Source organism: Oncorhynchus mykiss, chromosome 26 (assembly GCF_057628025.1).
Source record: "Oncorhynchus mykiss isolate SJ-2025 chromosome 26, ASM5762802v1, whole genome shotgun sequence".
NCBI classification, from domain to species: domain Eukaryota; kingdom Metazoa; phylum Chordata; class Actinopteri; order Salmoniformes; family Salmonidae; genus Oncorhynchus; species Oncorhynchus mykiss.
The window spans coordinates 3,111,452-3,134,751 of NC_143047.1; the positions used below are offsets into that span (position 1 = coordinate 3,111,452).

Sequence of the window (23,300 nt, forward strand, 5' to 3'; positions counted from 1 at the left end):
AAATTGCTGTTATTAACCCTCTCTCTTTTTCGCTCTCTCTGGGACTAGGATTCAACCAAATGATTCGTTGCCAGAGTTTTATTAATGCTACGTTATTTTCACTGGAGACGTGGGGGTCATGTCCCCCCCATATTCTGAAATTATAGGCATTTGTGAAAATTCTATAGTAATATAGAGTAGAAAATGGTGATGGTGTTGTTGTTGATGTGCGTAATTGTCGAAACGCGGCCATGCGTTTCGACAATTAATAGACACTGCAGCAAATCATAAAAAACAAAAACATCTGTCTTGTTCAGGACCGGAGTCTACACACACCAGTGCACTATAGCAAATCAGAACTACAGTGGCCCTATACAAACAAGTAATTTTTCACACAGGCCTGCCATCATTCTCTTTGAACTGGAGTGCATGTTTACAGGCAGTTTGGCCTGCCATCATTCACTTTGAACTGGACTGCATGTTTACAGGCAGTTGGTGCCTGACATCATTCATTTTGAACTGGAGTGCATGTTTACAGGCAGTAGGGTCTGCCATCATTCACTTTGAACTGGACTGCATGTTTACAGGCAGTTGGGCCTGCCATCATTAACTTTGAACTGGACTGCATGTTTACAGGCAGTAGGGCCTGCCATCATTCACTTTGAACTGGACTGTGTGTTTACAGGCAGTAGGGCCTGCCATCATTCACTTTGAACTGGATTGCATGTTTACAGGCAGTTGGGCCTGCCATCATTCACTTTGAACTGGACTGTATGTTTACAGGCAGTTAAAACAGCGCAATTTTATATCATTAGAACACATTTGCGAAAAGCCAAAAAATTCACCTGAATGGATTTCTTAATATATGTAAACACCACGAGAGTCTTCTCACATTTGGGAACTTTACAGTCCCATTGATCAAACAACCATGAAAAGGTAGGCTCTCTCTCCCTCGGTTACGCACATCAACAACAACACCATCAACAACTAATGCTAGCCAGAGCAATATGAGCTCAAATCTAACGAAGGATTTAGATAAACCCTCTCAAACCTTTTCAGTTAGTTTGCTGTCAAAATTCCACTGATGAACAATGGGGAATTGTAGCCTCCTCATTCATCTGCAGCTTGCCTGCCATTGCATGCTTGTCCCAACTAAGCACCCGAGCTAACTGGCTAAAGTACTTCTAGACACAAATGAGAGAACACCTCACTCTGACCATTTTACTCGCCGTAGCAGAGCTGGTAAGGCTGTTTACATCTAGAGCGTTCTTGACTAACTATTACTTTTTTCAGCGGGTGTTGGCGTTAATAAATGCGTCAGCGCACTGGCACACTCAGATGAGAGTGCTCTGAAATCGGAGTAGATAGCCTGAGTAATTTTCAAAAGCAAGAGATACGCTAACTGTATAACAGTCATTCAAGTTCTTGCTAGCTAACCAAATAACACCTGTATCTCTAGCTGTGTATAGCCACCAAAAAACGATATCAGGGGGAAAAAAGGCAGGACATCCAATGGCATGGCATCCTCCTTGCAGCTAGCTAGCTAGCTATCTCAGTAACATTAGACTCCATGTTTTTTGCTTGCTACATAAATAAATATGCTAGCCGATTAGCCATGTTATGACTGACTTGTGATCATTGCCCCTTGCTAGTTTGATTGTATTGACATTACAAGCCTTAGTTACATTGGTCCGTTTTTGTCTAGAATATTGAGTCATTGAAACCGAAACAGTTCATCTCGAATGGAGGAAGCAAACAATGTACCAGGGTGGCTGTGATTTACAACCTGATAGCAATATTTTTTGGACTACCAAGAAATGTATTGGTGAATTATATTAATCATGCATTGAACTGTATCCATCTATTCTGACAACAACGCCTTAGTGTCATGGAATGTTGGGTCAAATAGAACCTATGTTTAAAAGTTGCTTTGAATGTGAATGTGTGTGTTTGTTTGTTTCATATCTGCAAAGTAGTTCAAATGCAATCAGTTTCACTTTAAAATGTATGTCACCGGTTACTGTGTGCTGAACGTGAAATGTTTATTTGCAAAGGGAAGTAAGAGTTGTACATTTTGATAGGGAAATGCTTAATGGTTGTGTTTTTGTATTCTTATGATTGGGACATACTGGCTTATTATGTCTGAGTTTATGGACTGCTTATCCTTTAACATCATGCTGTGTGTGACTGTTTTTTCCATCAGCCTATGAAGTGGTGCAGTGGTGCTTTAACATCATGCTGTGTGTGACTGTTGTCTTTCCATCAGCCCTATGTAGTGGTATCGTGGTGATTTAACATCATGTTGTGTGTGACTGCTCTCTTTCCATCAGCCTATGAAGTGGTGTAGTGGTGCTTTAACATCATGCTGTGTGTGACTGTTGTCTTTCCATCAGCCCTATGCAGTGGTGTAGTGGTGCTTTAACACCATGCTGTGTGTGACTGTTGTCTTTCCATCAGCCCTGTCCAGTGGTGTAGTGTTGCTTCAACATCATGCTGTGTGTGACTGTTGTCTTTCCATCAGCCCTATGCAGTGGTGTACTGGTGATTTAACATCGTGTTGTGTGTGACTGCTGTCTTTCCATCAGCCTATGAAGTGGTGTAGTGGTGCTTTAACATCATGCTGTGTGTGACTGCTGTCTTTCCGTCAGCCTATGCAGGGGTGTAGTGGTGCTTTAACATCATGCTGTGTGTGACTACTGTCTTTCCATCAGTCTATGAAGTGGTGTAGTGGTGCTTTAACATCATGCTGTATGTGACTGCTGTCTTTCCATCAGCCCTATGAAGTGGTGAAGTGGTTCTTTAACATCATGCTGTGTGTGACTGCTGTCTTTCCATCAGCCATATGCAGTGGTGTAGTGGTGCTTTAACATCATGTTGTGTGTGACTGCTGTCTTTCCATCAGCCTATGAAGTGGTGTAGTGGTGCTTTAACATCATGCTGTATGTGACTGCTGTCTTTCCATCAGCCTATGACGTGGTGTAATGGTGCTTTAACATCATGCTGTATATGACTGCTGTCTTTCCATCAGCCCTATGAAGTGGTGAAGTGGTGCTTTAACATCATGCTGTGTGTGACTGCTGTCTTTCCATCAGCCATATGCAGTGGTGTGGTGGTGCTTTAACATCGTGTTGTGTGTGACTGCTGTCTTTCCCTCGACCCTATGCAGTGGTGTAGTGGTGCCTGAAGAAGTGGGTATGCTCAACTTTTTCAAAAATGTCCCCAAACGGCCCGCCAGGCAAAGGAAAGGCACCCTGTGTTAAAAAGTCCTGTAGGTTTTTCAGATTTTCACTCTCAAAATCACAATTTTTTTTTATAGAAAAAATACAAAAATGTGATGATCTAAGTCTACAACAATGCTTAAACCACTTCAATCTGATTGATTGGGTGGGCCTGTCAGTTCCTGGATCCCCAGTGTGTGGGCCCATGTGTACCCCCCTGATGCAAACAGGCCATGATGACAATTGTGCATCACAAATAGCCTACTAAACAACACTTCGGGCTAAACTTTTTCAATAACTAGTTTCCATACCTTTGTTATCATGTACCGGTAGATATCATAATGTTATAATGTCTTGTTATTCTTCTGTGAGCTGCTCCATGCCAAAAACAGCTGAGAGCTGCCCGCTCTTGCTGCTTGCAGATGATAAACTAGGCAATATGTGCAGCGTGCATGTGAATATATTTCACGTGCTTTGAGTTTGTGTAAGCTACTTTGTGCATAATTTCTCTATTGTACTACATAAATGATAAGTCGTATAGCTCCACTACACTTCTTTGAGATGGATCAGTAGGAATTTAAAAAGTGAGTATACACAATGCCCGCCAGAAAAAATGGGTATATGGCTTATATCTGCATATTAACTCCACCACACCACTGGCCTTTTGTGTTTTACAGAAAGTGCACTCTCCTACATGAGTGTGATGGTATTACAGTGGCTGTCCTTTCAGAATCACAAACCTGTCACACACTGAAGACATAAAGGTTCACTGTACTAACCTGTCACACTGAAGACCTATAGGTTCACCACTGAAGACCTATAGATTCACCACTGTTCTAACCTGTCAGACACTGAAGACCTATAGGTTCACCACTGTAATATTCTGTCACACACTGAAGACCCTTAGGTTCACCACTGTACTAACCTGTCAGACACTGAAGACCTATAGGTTCACCACTGTACTAACCTGTCACACACTGAAGACCCTTAGGTTCACCACTGTACTAACCTGTCAGACACTGAAGACCTATAGGTTCACCACTGTACTAACCTTTCACACACTGAAGACCTATAGGTTCACAACTGTACTAACCTGTCACACACTGAACACCTGTAGGTTCACCAATGAACTAACCTGTCTCACACTGAAGACCTATAGGTTCACCACTGTACTAACCTGTCACACACTGAAGACCAATAGTTTCACCACTGTACTAACCTGTCACACACTGAAGACCTACCGGTTCCCAACTGTACTAACCTGTCACACACTGAACACCTGTAGGTTCACCAATGAACTAACCTGTCTCACACTGAAGACCTATAGGTTCACCACTGAAGACCTATAGGTTCACCACTGAAGACCTATAGGTTCACCACTGAAGACCTATAGGTTCACCACTGAAGACCTATAGGTTCACCACTGTACTAACCTGTCACACACTGAAGACCTATGGGTTCACCACTGTACTAACCTGTCACACACTGAATAACAATTTGTTAACCACTGTACTAACCTGTCACACACTGAACACCTTTAGGTTCACCACTGAACTAACCTGTCACACTGAAGACCTATAGGTTCTCTACTGTACTAACCTGTCACACACTGAAGGCCTATAGGTTCTCTACTGTATGGACCTGCCATACACTGAAGGCCTATAGGTTCACCACTGTACTGACCAGTCACACACTGAGGACCTATATTTTCAACACTGTACTAACCTGTCAGACACTGAAGACCTATAGGTTCACCACTGTACTAACCTGTCACACACTGAAGACCAATAGGTTCACCACTGTACTAACCTGTCACACACTGAAGACCTACAGGTTCACTGTACTAACCTGTCACACACTGAAGACCTATAGGTTCACCACTGTTCTACCCTGTCAGACACTGAAGACCTATAGGTTCACCACTGTACTAACCTGTCACACACCGAAGACCTATATGTTCACCACTGTACTAACCTGTCACACACTGAATAACAATTTGTTAACCACTGTACTAACCTGTCACACACTGAACACCTGTAGGTTCACCACTGAACTAACCTGTCACACACAGAAGACCTATAGGTTCACCACTGTACTAACCTGTAACACACTGAAGACATATAGGTTCACTGTACAAACCTGTCACACTGAAGACCTATAGGTTCACCACCGTTATACCCTGTCAGACACTGAAGACCTATAGGTTCACCACTGTACTAACCTTTCACACACTGAATAACAATTTGTTAACCACTGTACTAACCTGTCACACACTGAACACTTTTAGGTTCACCACTGAACTAACCTGTCACACACTGAACACTTTTAGGTTCACCACTGAACTAACCTGTCAGACACTGAGGACCTATATTTTCACCACTGTACTAACATGTCACACACTGAACACCTGTAGGTTCACCACTGAACCAACCTGTCACCACTGAAGGCCTATATGTTCACCACTGTACTAACCTGTCACACACTGAAGACCTATAGTTTCACCACTGTACTAACCTGTCACACACTGAAGACCTATAGGTTCACCACTGAATACCTAAAGATTCACCACTGAAGACCTATAGGTTCACCACTGAAGACCTACAGGTTCACCACTGAAGACCTATAGTTTCACCACTGTACTAACCTGTCACACACTGAAGACCTATAGGTTCACCACTGAATACCTAAAGATTCACCACTGAAGACCTATAGGTTCACCACTGAAGACCTACAGGTTCACCACTGAAGACCTATAGGTTCACCACTGTACTAACCTGTCACACACTGAAGACCTATAGGTTCACCACTAAAGATCTTTAGGTTCACCACTAAAGACCTTTAGGTTCACCACTATACCAACATGTCTATAATAGATATAAAGATATTAATGTTTCAAGAAATGCGTATATGTATTTGGCCTGGCGAAGCGGTTTTATTCGCTGACTGAATCGAAGCTGATAATAATCTGTTTTTTACTCCAGTGGTCTCAGGAAGAAATTAGTCCTCACTGTCCTATCGAGATCGGATACTGGTAGCTGCCACAGCCTGGTCAGCTCTAGCCTCTTGTTATCTGTCAGATAGTTATTGGGGATTGAGGTGGCTATTATTGCTATCTAACAGCTGTTGTTTGTACAGAAATGTTTTGTATTCTTTGTTTTGTCCCTTTTCAGAAGTAAATTAACTAGGCTAGCTTTCGCAGGTTTATGTACCATTAGAGAAAGAGCTGGCTAACGTTAGCTATTATTTTTTCCTCAATCACACTAGACCTGAATCAAATGATGAAACCATCGACAAAACGATTGAAGATGAATATTCTGACTTTTTCAGTGCAATCTGAGTTTTTTTAGTCAGTATGGCAACGTAATGTTGTTGATCTGTCAGTTGCCCTCGCTAATTCCCTACTTTTCACACTGACACAGTAAGAAACAGCTCTAACATTACAGGCTTCACTGTCATGGTGCACAGTAGAGGTCTGTGTGGCACTGATTTCTACAATCACAAATCTTTGTATTTATTTTCAAGAATTGTTCATTTGTTAGGCTATTGGTTAAAGGTGCAACACAATATCTATTATTGAATTATTGAATTACCTTTGAACTATTTCAGTCTTAATATTCACTTAAACATATTTAATTATGATCTCTTACCTGATGACTGTGGGCATTGTTGCTTACTTTTTGTTCTAAATGAAAATGGCACATTAGCTGTAGATGCCCCAAAAAAGTGTGTAGATGCCCCCCCCCCCCCCCCCCCCCCACACACACACACACACACACACACACACTTCTGAATCCAACTTTGCATCCCATTTTATAAATGCTTAATTTCTGACTAGGCCTCTATGTTGATCAAGATCAAAATAAAAAAAAATAAAGACAAAAACAAAACCGTGTTTTACTATAGGCTATACTGGTCTCCTATGACAGAATGACATGTAGCTGAACTTGCTCATTTTACTGACTTTTGAAAGAAAATACAGGGAGCTTCAACCAGTGCCATGTTAAAACATATTCTGTTGAGTCTATCCTCATTGGGGGCTCCATATTTACAGAACATCTTCATATTGAGTGGGTTTTGTTATTTTACTGCACCAGTGCCATGGGCTCCCATAGAAAAGAGAGTAGTCTACAGTGACTTCAGAAAGTTCAACATGAATTCAAAATTGATTAAATAGATCTACACACAATACTCCATAACGAAAAAGTGAAAACATGTTTTTTGAAATATTTTCAATTTTTTTAAAAATGAAATACAGAAATATCTCATTTACATAAATATTCAACACCCCTGAGTCAATACATATTAGAATCACCTTTGGCAGCGATGATTACAGCTGTGAGTCTTTCTCTGTAAATCTCTAAGAGCTTTGCACACCTGAATTGTACAATATTTGCCCTTTATTATTTTCTAAATTCTTCAAACTTTGTCAAATTGGTTGTTCATTATTGCTATGCAACCATTTTCAAGTCTTTCTATAGATTTTCAAACAGTCAAAACTGTAACTCAGCCAACAATCACTGCCCCTTGGTAAGCAACTCCAGTGTAGATTTGGCCTTGTGTTTTAGGTTATTGTCCTGCTGAAAAGTGAAGTAATGTCCCAGTGTCTGATGGAAAACAGACTGAACCAGGTTTTAGACAAGAGAGGAGGCTTTAATTCCTGGAATAAGTGTAACAATGTATCATCAGGGTTTCAAACGTGGGGCAAGACACATCATTGAAATCCAACCATTTCTGTTCCTTTTTTACATTTTTAATCAAATCCAATTTTATTGGTCACATACGCATGCTTAGCAGATGTTATTGTGGTTGGCGGGAAATGCTTGTGCTTCCAGTGCAGCAATATCTAACAAGTGATATCTAACAATTTCACAACAAATACCTAATACACACAAATCTAAGTAAATAGCACAGTAGATAGTACAGAATAAAGTATTGTTATAACTCTCACTCCTGGGTGAGGATCAAAGATAGCCCCGCTCCCCCCATCTCCCACCAGAGAGGAAGGGGAAGGCCGGTTTTATGACTTAACGCCAGTCATAAACTTTCTCTCTTTGAGAATGGAATGTCTGAGTGTTACGGAAGAGAGGCTCTTGCAAAAACTTTAATGTCAAAGGATTGGACATTGGAACATCAGTTTTGGAATCCAAACGTTTGGAATGGTCGGTGGGGATCCAAACAATAATCATGTAATTTAGTGTTTTGTGATATCATTAAGGATGGTATAACTAAATAACTGTATCTTTAAGAGCTTTCACAATGTAGATATCAGATGTACATCTAAATGTTGTAAAACGTATATGATTAAATATGAAACTATTTGTGAAAAATAGCAATGTGATTTTAACTTTCTAAATGAGAACTGTTTTTCATATAAACTTTTGCCAAGTCAGTAACCACGCCCATGTGACCACAGACATTGTGGCAACATAATGGAACTGCTCTTCAAGGTGAATGCATAAAATGACTTGCTGAAAGATTAACATATTAGACCAGAGAACGTGGTTGGAATTTAAATGAGATCAAACAGCGTGGAGCGGTGGCAACACGACTGACAAATGGTTTAAAACTACAACACCAGATAATGATAAGACCCTCAAACTGTCAACGAGTGAAGAAGCTAAAGATTTAACCGGAACATTCACAGTCTACAACTGTTTAGGTACTGTTAGCCTAGGAAACTCAACGCAGACAGGAAAGAAGAACAGTTCCTCATCACAGTGTGATACACCTTTGATGAATCCATTCTAACGTACACTCCAGAACAAAAGAAGCCTACAACTACAAAGGACATTGTGACCTCTGGTGGACAAACCAGAGTCTTACATTCCTCGAACTCCTCGCAATAGATGGATGAGTAGTTTCAACTATTACTTTCGACGACATAGAAAGACATCGAAGCGTAAATATACGTTGCATTTCTAAATCCTAATGAGCGGTTGTTAGTGTGCTAAATATTCATATTTACGATGAGCGTGTTTTCCAAAGGTATGTATGATAAATCCACTCTATTTGTCTCTCCCATCATTGTGTAACCAAACGGTCATGTTTTTGATAATCCACTAGGGACTTCTCATTGCCTTATGTAGGTAATCAATAATCTATACTGTGTGTGTCTTTATGTATTTCTGTGTGATTATTTAGTTAGTTGGTAAATAAATAATTAAGCCAATTTGTGTATCGCTGAATTATCACGTGCAGATTTCCGAAGTCAATGACATTCAGAATGAGACTGATGAAGTAATAACACATTAATAAGTGACTTATCTATAGATATTAATATATCTTAGAAGAGTTTAATTCGGAATAAGTTTTCCCATAATTCGGAATAAGTTTTCCCATGGTGCCCCAAGTTACTAATGAGTTGATTGTTAAATGATTCATTTAATCAAGTAATAATTAAACGTAGTTAATTGATTTGATAAAATAAGTCATCACATTAATAATAGTCATGACAGTATATATATATATATATATATATATATATATATATGAAATGAATAATGCAAGATATGTAAACATTATTAATAATTAAAGTGACATTATTAAAGTGACTAGTGTTCCATGGCCAATGATATCAAGTCTGTAGGTAGGCAGCAGCCTCTCTGTGCTAGTGATGGCTATTTAACAGTCTGATAGCCTTGAGATAGAAGCTGTTTTTTAATCTCTCGGTCCAGCTTTGATGCACTTGTACTGACCCCACCTTCCGGATGATAACAAGGTGAACAGGCATTGGCTCGGGTGTTTGTTGTCCTTCATGATTTTTTTGGCCTTCTGGTGACATTGGGTGCAGACCGCACTACCTTCTGGAGAGCCCTGCGGTTGTGGGCTGTCCGACAGGATTCTCTCAATTGCGCATTTGTAAAAGTTTGTGAAGGTTTTAGGTGACAAGCCAAATTTCTTCAGCCTCCTGAGGTTGAAGAGGCGCTGTTGCGCCTTCTTCACCACACTGTCTGTGTGGGTGGACCATTTCAGTTTGTTAGTGATATGTACGCCGATGAACTTCCTGGGACAAAGCAACAATGCATCACACCCAAACGTGAGAAAAAAACTATTGTTTAACTGTGCAATCACTGAAAATGATAAATTACTGTCAATAGCGTCATTCACAACCCTTTACAAATGGAAACTTATTGTAAAGTGTTACCCGAAATCCCAAAAATCATGTTAAACACTATTATTGCACACAGAGTGAGTCCATGCAACGTATTATGTGACTTATTAAGTACATTTTTACTCCTGAACTTATTTAGGCTTTCCATAACAAAGGAGTTGAATGCTTTTCATTTGTATTATTTTTTTTTAAACACATTTCTAAAAACATAATTCCAATTAGACATTATGGGGTATTGTGTAGGCCAGTGACAAAAAGTCTAAATGTAATCAATTTTAAATGCAGGCTGTAACACAACAACATGTGGAAAAAGTCAAGGGGTTTGAATACTTTCTTAAGGCACTGTAGACGGGGAATAATAGATGTATACAATATTGAGTGTTGTCTCAAAATTCATTGTGGAAACATTTATGAAACAAGAACTATATTTTACCTCAGCCTAGGGCTGGGAGTTGACAAAAAAAAGAGTGCATTCCAGATTTCTAACAGTCTTGAGAATCTGAATGAAGTCCTTCACAGGGAAAGTAACACTCTAGATGGGAAAAGTATATTCCAACAAGTCACGGAGTTAAGGGACATTAAACAACAGAAGTTAATTTCTAATTATGATCATTATACCTTAACTTCTTGTTTAGAAAAAAACATCCACACTCACTACTTATTTGGGTGTCACAGAGTATCCAAGTCAAGCCTATTCCCAGGTTTATGATCAAACTAAATTAGCCTACACCAATCATGAAAAGTAGCCTGTACTCAGCGGATAATGAAAGTAAGCATAGAACAGCTAGTCTCACTGCCTTCATAATAAGACAAGAGAAACAACCCGGGAATTAACTTAGTTAAGTAAAGCAAACCTTTTTTTTTAAATGACTTGAGACGAGAGCCTAAAACGACGAGAGTCAGCATCTGAATCAACCGGATCATACCAACCCACCAATAAGCCATGTCTAGAACAAGAGCAGCTTAATTAGCCGATATCTATCTCTGTCACAGATCACGAAAATGCAAACGAGTTGGCGTCTTTCGGGCCCCGCCATTGTGCCTTGTGAGAAGACAGTAAGGAAAAAAGGGGAGGGGTGGAGGGATGAGTGGAGAGAAAGGGAAGGAGGGGGGAAATGACAGAGAGCATGGAGCTTGCCGAGTGTGTGGAATGTGCGAAGCGCGCTGGACCGTGCACCCAGCTGGGTCTTTGTCCTAGATTCAATCAGATCAAGCGTTAACTGGTGGTAGCCAACAAGTTCAGAATGAGAAAGTGTTACAACTCACATTCCAGTGTTAGAACTTGTAAACAAGGCTGCATGGGAATTATCTTAATGAGACTCTGTCGCTCCCTTTACCACCATCACTACCACCTTCCTCCCATCCCCTCCAACTTTGACACATTATGTATTCTTCAACTACACTCAGCTGGACCCATCAGATCGTTTCCTTGTCCTGAAGTGAGAAGGCTCTCCCTGATGAGGTCAGGGGTCAAAGCTGCCCAGGAGCAATGGATAAGGGGCTGGAATAACAGACCCTGTTTAGTATCTAGTAACGCTGGAGCCTTGGGGCATTACACTAAACTGTTGCTTGCAGAGATATACCTCAAAAATTGTACAGACCGTGGTCAGACATGTTACAATGCCAGACATGTTGAAATGTGTTGCCCAGGAGACTGTGTAGGACATGTTACAATAATGTGCTTTAGTGTCACTACTACTAATTTTATACTTATGACAAATTAGGTTTTAGAACATTACAACTGAAGTGTTCATACCAGAACAGGATTATGTCACTCGGCAAAAGTATTGTATGTGGTTCTTGGTCAAAGTTGATTGACCGACCAAGACAGGTATTGTTAACTGTTAGCTATAGGTGCTCTCAATTTAAAGTAGCAGTTAAGTAAATGTACACTGAGCATAAAAAACATTAGGAATACCTTCTCTATCCAAGACAGACTGACCAGGTGAATCCAGGTGAAAGCTATGATCCCTTATTGATGTCACCTGTTAAATCAATTTCAATCAGTGTAGATGAACGGGAGGAGACAGGTTAAATACAGATTTTTAAGCCTTGAGACATGGATTGTGCATGTGTGCCATTCAATGGATGAATGGGTGAGACAACATTTTTAAGTAACTTTGAACGTGGTATGGTAGTAGGTGCCATGCGCACTGGATTGAGTGTGTCAAGAACTGCAACGCTTCTGAGTTTTTCACGCTCAACAGTGGGTGTTCTGAAAGGAAAAAGGGAATGCAACTCATGTTTTGTACACTCGGTGTATATCCTAGGGTCCGACCCGGTTTCCTGTGAACCTGTATGTGTGTAATGATACGAGGCCTATACTTGAACCTACATGTCTGTAGCCCTGGATCTCCTATAAAAAAAAGTGCAGTACGTGTACAGTATCGGAGCATAAACAGAGGATAATTGCAAATTGTAGTCGTGTAAAGGTAGTGGGAAATTCTACAATGCTCAAAAGTGCTGGGCCTCCTATATGAACATTGTTTCCAACTTCCCCTGCCTATACAGCGAAAACACAGCCGAGTGATCTGAATAACTTCCGAAACTGCATGACATGCGACAAGACATTTGAATAATGATTTGTGCTTGCTAATTGCTATGGGAATCTCATTTTGGAGTTTATTTGATATGCCAGGAGGAGAGAACGCAGGTGTCTGTAATGCTACTTACAGCCACAGGATGTGAATGAGCTCTGATTACTAAATTCACTGTGATGCTGGTAATATGCAAGGCTTGAATACAAACTGGTGGATAGAGGATAGTGTGGGAGTTGGAATTCTGCATTTTACACTGCATAACAAGTCCCCAAGAGGTGTTTTTATGGTGAAATCATTATGTACGTGTGATGGTGACAACATGTGCGAGAACCCACTGTGTGTATTGGAGAAGATGACAAAAAGAAGTCAAAAATCATATTTTTTTGTTCTTTCATGATTATTTATTCATACATTTTGGAGTCATATTTCAAATATATTTTTCCTCTAAAATATTTCAGTACATGACAGAGAATATACAACACCCAGCACTGCTACACCGTTCTTCGCGCGTTCACTAAGGTGCATATACACACACACACACCGTCTTTGTCTCGGATCCGCACACATTGCACAAGTCTGCACAGCCAGGCAGGAGCTGTGAAGTTACTCTGACCAATCTGACTGCATTGGGGAGGGTTCAGTCATTTGGTTGCGCTCCAGATACACAGATCCTGCACAGGTCTGCGTAGATTATAGGATGATTACATCATGTTGATGTGGTTGATCAGGCATTATAAAGATCTGGGGTGACTTTCCCAATAACATGGCTATTATCTTTAGCACTAATATCATCCTAAATCCATAGGTAGGGCAATGGACAAACAATGATTATTGAATGCTAAAGATGTCTTTGGGAAACTTAGCCCTGATCAAAATCACTGTATCTGGAACGCACCCTTTATGTGAGTGGACAAAGTGTCTGCACTGGCAGTGAGGCAGTGATGTGAAAACCTATACAGTAACAGTCAGTCGGTCCTGCTGTTGAATACGTAGAGCATCAATGGTGTGTGCCGGGATGTCTCTAATGGAAGAGGGGTTCATTTTTAGTGACTGAGTGACTGGCCATTGAACATTGCCACAGATATTGCTTGGACACTACGCTAACTGGCTGAAGTGGTTTTCATGGATGGAAAGTCACCTCATGGAGGAATAGCAGTTGTGAGGCACTTGCTTATTTGATCTCTAACCTGCATGTCGGGAGTCCTTTCTAACGTTCTTGTTTTAGACAGATAACTACAAGGATATGATGGACAAAAGATGATAGATTGATAATCTACAACAAAACATTTTGATTGTACATACACTTGTAGTGGAGGTTTGAAAATGTTCAGCATGAACTGGCGACCTTTTAACCTGGATCATGCAAAAACATCAGATAACTGGAGGTGTGGCAATGCCACATTTATTTACCAAATTCACAATCTTTTCAGAAATCTTGGTTGTAGAATTCCTGAAATCAGAAGATAATAAGCGGGGAGGGAACTGGGAGTCAGAAAGGTTCCAGAAATGTGCAAACCTAAGGGACTATACCAGTGAACTGAACTCCCATTCGGTCTTGTATACTAGAGGAATATATTGATAATCTACACCTTAAACCAGACTGCAATAATATAGAGTACAGTGTAGATTTTAGGACAACCTCAGCTAATGAGGGAGTGATGTGACAATCATGAAGTACTAAAAAAACGAGCATTTGTACACAATGGGTGTCAAATGGCATACATTTCAAGACATTTAATTTCACATTAAAGTGCATGAAAAGCAGCACAATGAATTATACCTCAGACCGAACAGCTGCATACTCCTTTCTGGACACAAGTGAATAGATTTCAAATGGCCAACTATTGGATATATCTGATTTGTCAACACAAAATTGCCTCATTTTCAGGCATTTCTTGGTTTCATTTGAAGTATGCAGGTTAGTTTAATTTCCAATTGATCTGGTGACAGTAAAGACCACCTAAGGGTAGGCTGTGTAACATTTGTCAATATTAAAAATGTACAACTCAATTCATATAGGAGTTTTGGAAAGAAAGACCATGAATTCAAACAACCAAATATTACTACCAATACTGAAGGTCAGGTTCAGATCAATGGAGGCACTTCAACCATCATGTCATAAGATCAAAATTCATAATTGTACAATTCTCCCCTCAACAATAAATATAATATTGGTTAATGCTTATTTCCCCCAAAATAATGTTCTTGCCCACATTTCATAGTATTCTTACCCATTTCATAGTATTCCTACCCACATATTTCATTGACAAGGAATTCACCTGACTTTACAACAGTGTTAATGTTGAGAAGTATTCTATAATAAAGAACACAGAAGACACAAAGATAAAATCTTATTACATTAAATTTAATCCAAGGTTTATGGTTCTCTATTTCTGTGCTGTACCCTTTCTTCCATTGGGTATTTAACATGATCAGTCTAGGCCCTGGGCATTTCTATGCAGGTTACTCAACTGTAATAATTGTAATCAGTGTCAGCGATGTATTTAAAGTACTGTATAATATATTTTGAAGTGGACCCTCCCACGCTCTCCCGAACACAGCAGCAGGTACAGGTATAGTAGGATCCGGTTACATCTACACGTGTTGTGTTTCAAACGCTCAGTGTGTTGAGACTAATTGTAATGATACACATACTGCAGGTGCTTAGCTACACATATATGATTATTGTGGAACTCCATTTAAAGAAGATGTTCATTTGTTTTCTAGTAAAGTATGTGACCATGGACAGGAATGTGTGTGGTCTCAAATTGATTTAGCTTGATATTGTAGTCTTGGTTTGAAAAAAAATATATATATATTTTTTTAACGAAAATAAATACAAAATAAAAGGGAAAACAATTGATCTTCCTTTTAAAACCGCTACCTTCTTCATAATTGCCAAATACTCTAGATGTGTGAAGAAACCACAAATGAAATAAAACAACAAGTGAACATCAATTGCACCAAGCCTCTGAATTCTTTGGGGTCATGTAGAACATGAGTTCAAATTTCCTAATGAAACATTATCATTTAAAATCATGTGATAAAGTACTTTGATAATTATCTTTCAGTTGCATCTGATTCTGATGCATCATTGTTATGTCCTAATTCAGGCATTGCCACCCTGCATATCTCCTGCCTATACTTACAGATAGTTGTAAATATACATTAAATATATTTGCTAGCAAATGGTCAGCGCTTGCCAAAAATGCTTACGAAATGCACAGCTTACTGGATAAAGGTGGGAAATGGGTAGTCGGCAAGACAGTAACTGCTGTCATGTGGTACCAGAGTTATCGTAAACTCTGAAAGAATCTTGGAACAAAAAAATAGCCCTAAATTGCCCACACGTCATAACTCTGAGCTTCTGATGTCCAAAGCTTCCAAGTGATGAATCAAGCACTCTTCTACCGAGTTTCCCAGTTGGATATTTCAGAGTTTCTTGGTTGTGAGTAGCACATGAACACCACAGAGCTGAGATAAGACACCTTACCCCCTGTGACACCATGTTGGCTCAAGACATGACCTGAGATGCCAAAACTCCAACAACCGTTGGAGAGCATCTACGCTAAGACATGAGCTGCTGTTACATACATATGGGTGTTACAGTTAAAGTGAGCGAGCGAAGTGTACAAGCAAGCATGAGGTTAGGACCACACAAGATGGCTCCCAGATCACAATGACATACATTTAATAAAACAATGCTTCTCATGAGCTTGCAATGCAGTATGGACCTAAGTAGCTATTACAATGTGACTTTGAGGGATGTCAAAAAGACAGCCAAAATGCACTTGACATCTGAAATCGCGTGTCCACACCCGATTTTTACCAAGTGCTTTGATTTAGGAAGATTATGGAAGCAAGTCTTAGAGGCACACAGTTTGATGTCCATGTTCTGTGTATGTATATGAACAAGGTTCCCTTGTTGAGAACTTTAAGTTGAAGGTGAGAGCTGAAATAAGTAATATCGGCAACCGATACGATAAAAAAAAGCCTCATGCAGTAAAAGTACAACACTTATTTGGAGAAGACTGATGTAACAGTACCCCTGTATACCAAATCAACCCTTAGTCTCTACTCCCATGCACTTGCGTAGATATGAAAGGATTGGACTGGTATAAGCAATATAGCAACAATTCCACCTGGTGTATCAGATGGTAAGATGGAGCTCCCACCATCGTGCTTACACCTATCCAACCCTCTCAGATCTACAAGTGCCTAGTATGTTGCGGTTTACGATTCAGCGGACTTTTGGATACTAATCTTGAGAGGAAGAACGAGCCAGTTACATGTGTTCTGCATCATCAGTTAGGTTAGTGTGTTGTTTTGTTCTTAGATTGTGACCAATTACTTTAGCTGAGATCCAATCCGATCGCATGGTCGACAATGCAGCTTTTAAAGGTGATTTCTGTTTGAACGGACATCTGAAGCATTTACTGTGAACGTGAACATTGCCTTTAAAAGCTGCGTTGTCAAGAATTTACGATCGGATTGAATCTGTACCTTTGTGCAACAATGTGCTTGGGGCTCATTGGAATCCCTACCTTAATTGGGCGAGCAGGTGCATTTGCAGGATGTAGACTTTGATCAATCACGATGTGCTCGGGCTAACTATGCGAGCTGATAGTGAATGATTATTGCTCCACAGAGAAACACAATCATACTGTAACAATGTTACATGAGTTATCGTCTTAAATAAACTATGGTTACATCGAAGACATTCAACCTCGATCGGCTGATACAGTTGTTGTAGGAAATTGGACCTGCTGCCTTCCAAATGTTGTTGATTCAGTTATTTCTCTAGAATCCTATACATGACATTCATCATCGGAAACCTGTGAAATAGAATCCATCTATCGGATCTGCACCCCCCATCTCCTTACCCTGTTGGTCATTTTCTTGGATTTTGACGCCCTGCCCCCAATATACTACATCCATGACTCATTTAAATGATGCTTATCGACGTGGTTGGCGTAATTGATTTCAATCATGCTCCACCTCCACTTTCTCCTTGTACAGGAAGCAGGAGGTCCATTGTCTGTAGACCGCAGGAAGTCCGAGAGATGCTGTTACTGGCTGGACTTTGAAGATAGGGGATGTGGCTGGCTGGGGTGAATGAGTAGGGGAGGCTAGTCGTAGTCTCTGTCAAGTCATTTTTTGGGGTGGAGAGTGGGGTGGTGGGCATAATGGAGGTGACTGGCCCATCCCTGCCACGAGTGCTCAAGTGGGCTATAGGCGAAGGGTGTCATAGGTACCAACCAACACATCCAGACATCTCTTCCACATAAATGTTACCACTCTCTTTTTTTCACATCCGCCCCCCAAAAAACCATAAGAACACAAATAGTTCGATTGGGACAACATACAGCAACAACACACGGAGGAAACCCCAAATAAAAGGGAGTAGATTGTATAAATTTGTGCTTCTGTAGATTTGCTTTGTTGCAGCCTGTAACGTTGCTCATGTCCATGAGTGTTTTTTTTAAATGTTTTATTTGTTTAAACTTTTGTAATATATCATATATAGAGAAATGTACACGTACGATCCAACACAAGTCATCTACGGCTATGACCGGTAGAGGAGAGGCAAGTGGGAACTCCTTCCTTCCTTCCTTCCTTCCTTCCTTCCTTCCTTCCTTCCTTCCTTCCTTCCTTCCTTCCTTCCTTCCTTCCTTCCTTCCTTCCTTCCTTCCTTCCTAGCCTCCTTAGTCTGTCAGTCACTCAGTCTGCTGTGATCGGCAGCTCCCTGGCGCCCAACCCAAGGAGGCGAAGGGGAGGGTTCAATAAGGAGGGGGGAACCCCCCTACCCTTGTCATCCTATTATTCTCAACCCCTCCCCCCACCCATCCTTTCCCTTTTTTCCTCAGGTTCTTCATCATCTTTGGTAGAGTGTCCGACACTTTGGTGTGTCAGGGATACGGGTGGTCGCTGGGGGGGTTGGAAAGAGTAAAGGGGGTGACGGAAGAGTGTGTGAGAGTGAATAGAAGAATGAAGTGTGTCTGCTGTGAGGGGTTGGATTGAGTGATATTGGGTGTCAAAGGTCAGGTCATTGAGTTTGCGACTTTGCCTCAGTTAAAAATAGTGTGATTGGTTGAAAGAAAAAACAGCCACATACGACTGTAAAGGGGTGAGTGTGGAAAAGGAGAATGATAGAGAGAGAGAGAGTCAATCAAATGACAGTCAGTTACAAGCATAGCCAAGGTGTAATGGGAGAAGTGAAGCATGGATTGTCATCGAAAACAGGGCTGGAGATGAAAACTAAAAAGGTGGATGGAGAATGTGAGAGGAAGAAGGGAGGGGAGTGGGGAGAGGTAGCGAGGGACACAGGGAGAGAAGAAGAGAGAGCAAGTCTGGGCAGTTGCCTGTCTCGGCAGACAGGGGACGCTGTGCGTTGTGCTCATCATCTGTAGAGCAGCAGTAGATATGAGCAGAGGGCGACGGTCAGTGAGGCGACCAATGGGAGCGAGCGCAGACCTGGGGCTCCCCCAATCAGAACTGTGGAAAACACAAACAGAACAAACTGAATGGTCTGAGCTCAATAGGCTATTGTCCACAACCCACAAGTCACATTGATAAAAAGAGATGAAAATGTGAAACATCTTGAGATTTTGTTAAATGTACAATACTTTTATCTAGTCTAGTAACCCATATTTAAAAACTGTATGGGAGACCTTTACAGTAAAGCCTTGTAAGATACTGTAACTCAATCCCAAGATCTTATGAAGAGAGAAAGAGTGGAGGGATATGGCACTAAAAGCCTGAGACTGGCATAAGGGAGTAATGTATTTTATCACTTCAGAAGCAGGGTTCACAATGGAGATTGGATGTGTGTCATAAGTGCTTTGAGATAGCATATGAGAGACGAGTTGCTCATTGATGTCATCATCAAACTGCTCGCCTCTCGCCTCTTGTTCGACATGAAGATCTCTAAACCGAGCCGAATCAAAGACTAGATTGTGTGTTCGACAGGGAATTTGAAGCTCATAGTACAGTTGATGTACTGTGTTTTTATTTAAATGTTTGTAATGTCACTGGCCGTTTCCGAATAACAATACTTGTGTCCTAAATAGTAGGCCGTTTGAGTATGAGAAATAATTAGTTAGCAACATTTTGAAAATCTAGTATACTTTAAATGCCCAAATGTCATACTCTACTGGATGCGCTAACGAAATCAACGAATAGTGGGAAACAGCACAATCACATGACGTATTCTCAGTATGTGAAAATAGAATATTTAATAGTATGCGACATTTAGAAAATTGAGTATGGTTTAATGGCTCTTCATCTAGTAGAATATGTTGCACACTTTTCCACAATGCATTGGAAGAGGTAGACTGCAAGTGATTGGCTACGTGAAGAGAGCTAGGGCCTAACAAAAAAACGAAGCTTCTGCAGTCGTGTAAAATATAGGCTAAGTCGTTTTTGTTCTAATTAAAATGATCACGGGTATTACATCGTAGGCTACATCTTTAAAAAAATAAGTCTTAAAAAAAATTCTAAAGTAGATTTCTGTTTTCTCACTAAAAAGTGTTTATTGTTCTCTTGGCCTTCATCGGAGCTTTTATATTAAATACTAAACCATATTTTAATTTGTGAATGTGTCTGCACTGGGGACTCGGTATGTGGCTGCATTACTGATGGCATGTTAATCAGGCCTTTTGATTTGAACACGTGGAATATTTTTGTTTTGTAGGCTACATATTACATTTTTGAATGGATGTACAAGCCTCAACATTCATTCTGATCGCGTTCCCAATGATCAGTGCTTTAGTTTATGTTCCTGTCCAGCGGTTCTGAGTTTGTGATGCAGCCGTCTGTCCACGTTTGTCTGTGCAATAGCCTTTTGATTTGAACATTTGATTTAATTTATATATGCTACAGCGCTTTGGTTTCACTGAGAAATATGTTGAAATGGAACCAAATGATCTGTTCTGTCTTCAATACTTCTGTCTTCAATACAAAAAAAGGAAAGATGGGCTACTACGGTATAGCTTGAATGTGATATCTGCCTCCACCCTGAGTAGGCATATAACTCCATTCCTATAGTTTAGTTTAGAGAAAATGAATCAAATTGGAAATTAGCTGTTATCAGCTGCTTAATGCGATGCATGTGTGTTGAAAACTCCACCCGCACTCGGCCCGCCCCATCTACTCAGCCAATCAGGAGCTGCTACTGCGTTGCGGCCATGGCATATTGTATACTTTTTACTAAACAGTATGTGCTAAATAGTATGCGACGATGAGTAAATAGAATGCAGTTTATGTATGCAATACGCTAGCATGAGTATTCGGAAACAGCCATTGTGTTTTCTTGTACTCATATGAAACAGCATCACAAAGCACCTGTACATGAGACATCTGCGACCCTCCCTCTCCTTTTATCGAAGTGCATGCAAACACAGATGCGCATACACACACTAATTGCATACACAACACCCCCCGCCCACCCGCAGACACTGCACTTACACAAAGTCAACAGCGCATTACGCATGTAAGCCGTGGAATGAGTTTCATAAATAAAGAGTAAGGCAGGTATTGTATTTAAGAAATCAATATACATTTATATTAGGGGGCTTCTCTCGCTGGCAGAAAATCTATGTAATCATAATCAAGCTTTTTATTCCTCCCGTCCTCTCCCATAGAGAACAAGTTAAGTGCCTGGCCAGCCCTGATTTCTCTCTCAAGGATCTTTGAAGGGTGTGAAGCATAGAAAGTTTGGTTGGGTTTGGCGATGGATAAAATATCTGTGGCTGTATGTATCAAAGGTCTTTGAATAGGAGTGCTTATTCTAGGATCAGTTTAGCCTTTTATATCATGTGGAAATAAGGAGTCGGAGGACCTGAGCCTAGATCAGCACTCCAACTCTGAAAGCTTTGTGAATGTGCTTTGTTGTTTTCTTATGGTGTGTATGAGAGGGGGCCAACACAGTTCAGCTGAATCCTGATAAATGCAACAGCTTGAAACTGTCCTCCATGTTCCAGTGTCTGGGCTTCAACTTCAACTTGCACATCCAAGAACATCCAACCCACACTAAATGGACTACCAGAGATATGGGAGTTGGCACAAGACCAGACCTCGGTTCAAATGCTATTTATTGTGTTTCAATTACTTTCAAATACATTTAGAAGTAAGTATTTAGAATTGTTTTATTTTATTAAAATACAAGTAGTTATATATTGGAATGTATTTGGAAAGTATTGGAATGTATTTGAAAATACTTAAATACAAATATAATATTTTCAAATACAGATATTTAAATACTCCATGCATTTGAACACAGGTATGTTTGGTAAAGGGGCATGTGTAATGTATTTGGAAACAAGTATTTTAAAATAGATTCAAATAGGAATTATAGGAAATTATTTGAAAATACTTTCAAATAGAAGTAGTTGATTTGGCCATATTATTTAAAAATACTCAAATACACAGAAAATAAGTAGTTAAAATACAAATACTTAATAACCATGCGTTTGAACCCATGACTGCAATGTCAACTCCAGTAAAACGGCGCGTTTCCTTATAGGGAATAATGAAATACTATATTTGTCTTTCTTTTTCCCTGCATGGATTCTGTGCTCTATTGTTCTCATATTGTGTTTCCTAACTATATTTTGTATTGAATACTTTGTGTAGCTGCTGCACAGTTTGTGAGGAGAGCTTGCAAGTAAGCATGTCATTGTACTGTGCTGTACACTACACTGTATCTTGTGCATATAACCATATGCATATGTATACTTTTCGCAATTTCAACAACAGTGTGGGACCACCAGGGATCTGGAAGTGTTGCATGCCACACAGGGTGATAGAGGGTATAGAGAACCAGGGGGTCTGGGGCTAAAACGCGGGGACTTGAGTCATCGCCGAAGTGGGATCCAGACAGTATTGAAAGCCACCCCTTAACAGGATCAAAAGAAGGGGAGTGGAACAAAGGAGGGAGAAGGAAGGAAAGGAGGGAGGGAGGGCAGTGAACGGTGTGCAGTGCAACAATTCCCTTGTCGAACTCACCCATAGCTAAGACACGTACACATGCATGTAAATGTGCACACGCAGACATACACACACTTACATAGCCAGGCAGGCAGGCAGGCACCTACACACACACACATTATGTTATACACAAGCAAACACACACACTCTCTGTCTGTCTCTCAAACACACACACACACACACACACACACACACACACACACACACACACACACACACACACACACACACACACACACACACACACACACCCTAGAGCCAGGTTCCAGTCATTCCTATGATTTATGAATGTGGAGTTAGTTGAACACAACATGTCAGAGGCAATCATCATTAATTTTAGGAGAGCCACACAGTTCCGCAGTCCCCTGTGCTACACCCCATCAGACAGCTAGCCCAGTGAGATGTGTGTGTGAGCGTGTCTGTGTATGTATGTGAGCGTGTTTATATGTGCGTGTGATGTGTGTT

General features: G+C 40.5%; 1 protein-coding gene and 1 long non-coding RNA gene across 3 annotated transcripts in view; both read right to left on the bottom strand.

Annotated features, from left to right (window-relative positions):
- LOC149971349 (uncharacterized) overlaps positions 1–23,300 on the bottom strand; it is an 812,381-nt gene that overhangs the window by 279,466 nt on the left and 509,615 nt on the right. The window lies entirely within an intron of this gene.
- Positions 13,227–23,300, bottom strand: part of LOC110506257 (MAM domain-containing glycosylphosphatidylinositol anchor protein 1) — a 399,885-nt gene continuing 389,811 nt past the window's right edge. For both annotated transcript variants that reach the window (XM_090221721.1, XM_021585690.3), the window contains exon 19: positions 13,227–19,343. In XM_090221721.1, the coding sequence (XP_090077847.1) occupies positions 19,249–19,343 (95 nt within the window). In that variant the 3' untranslated portion in view covers positions 13,227–19,248. The remainder of the gene's footprint in view (positions 19,344–23,300) is intronic.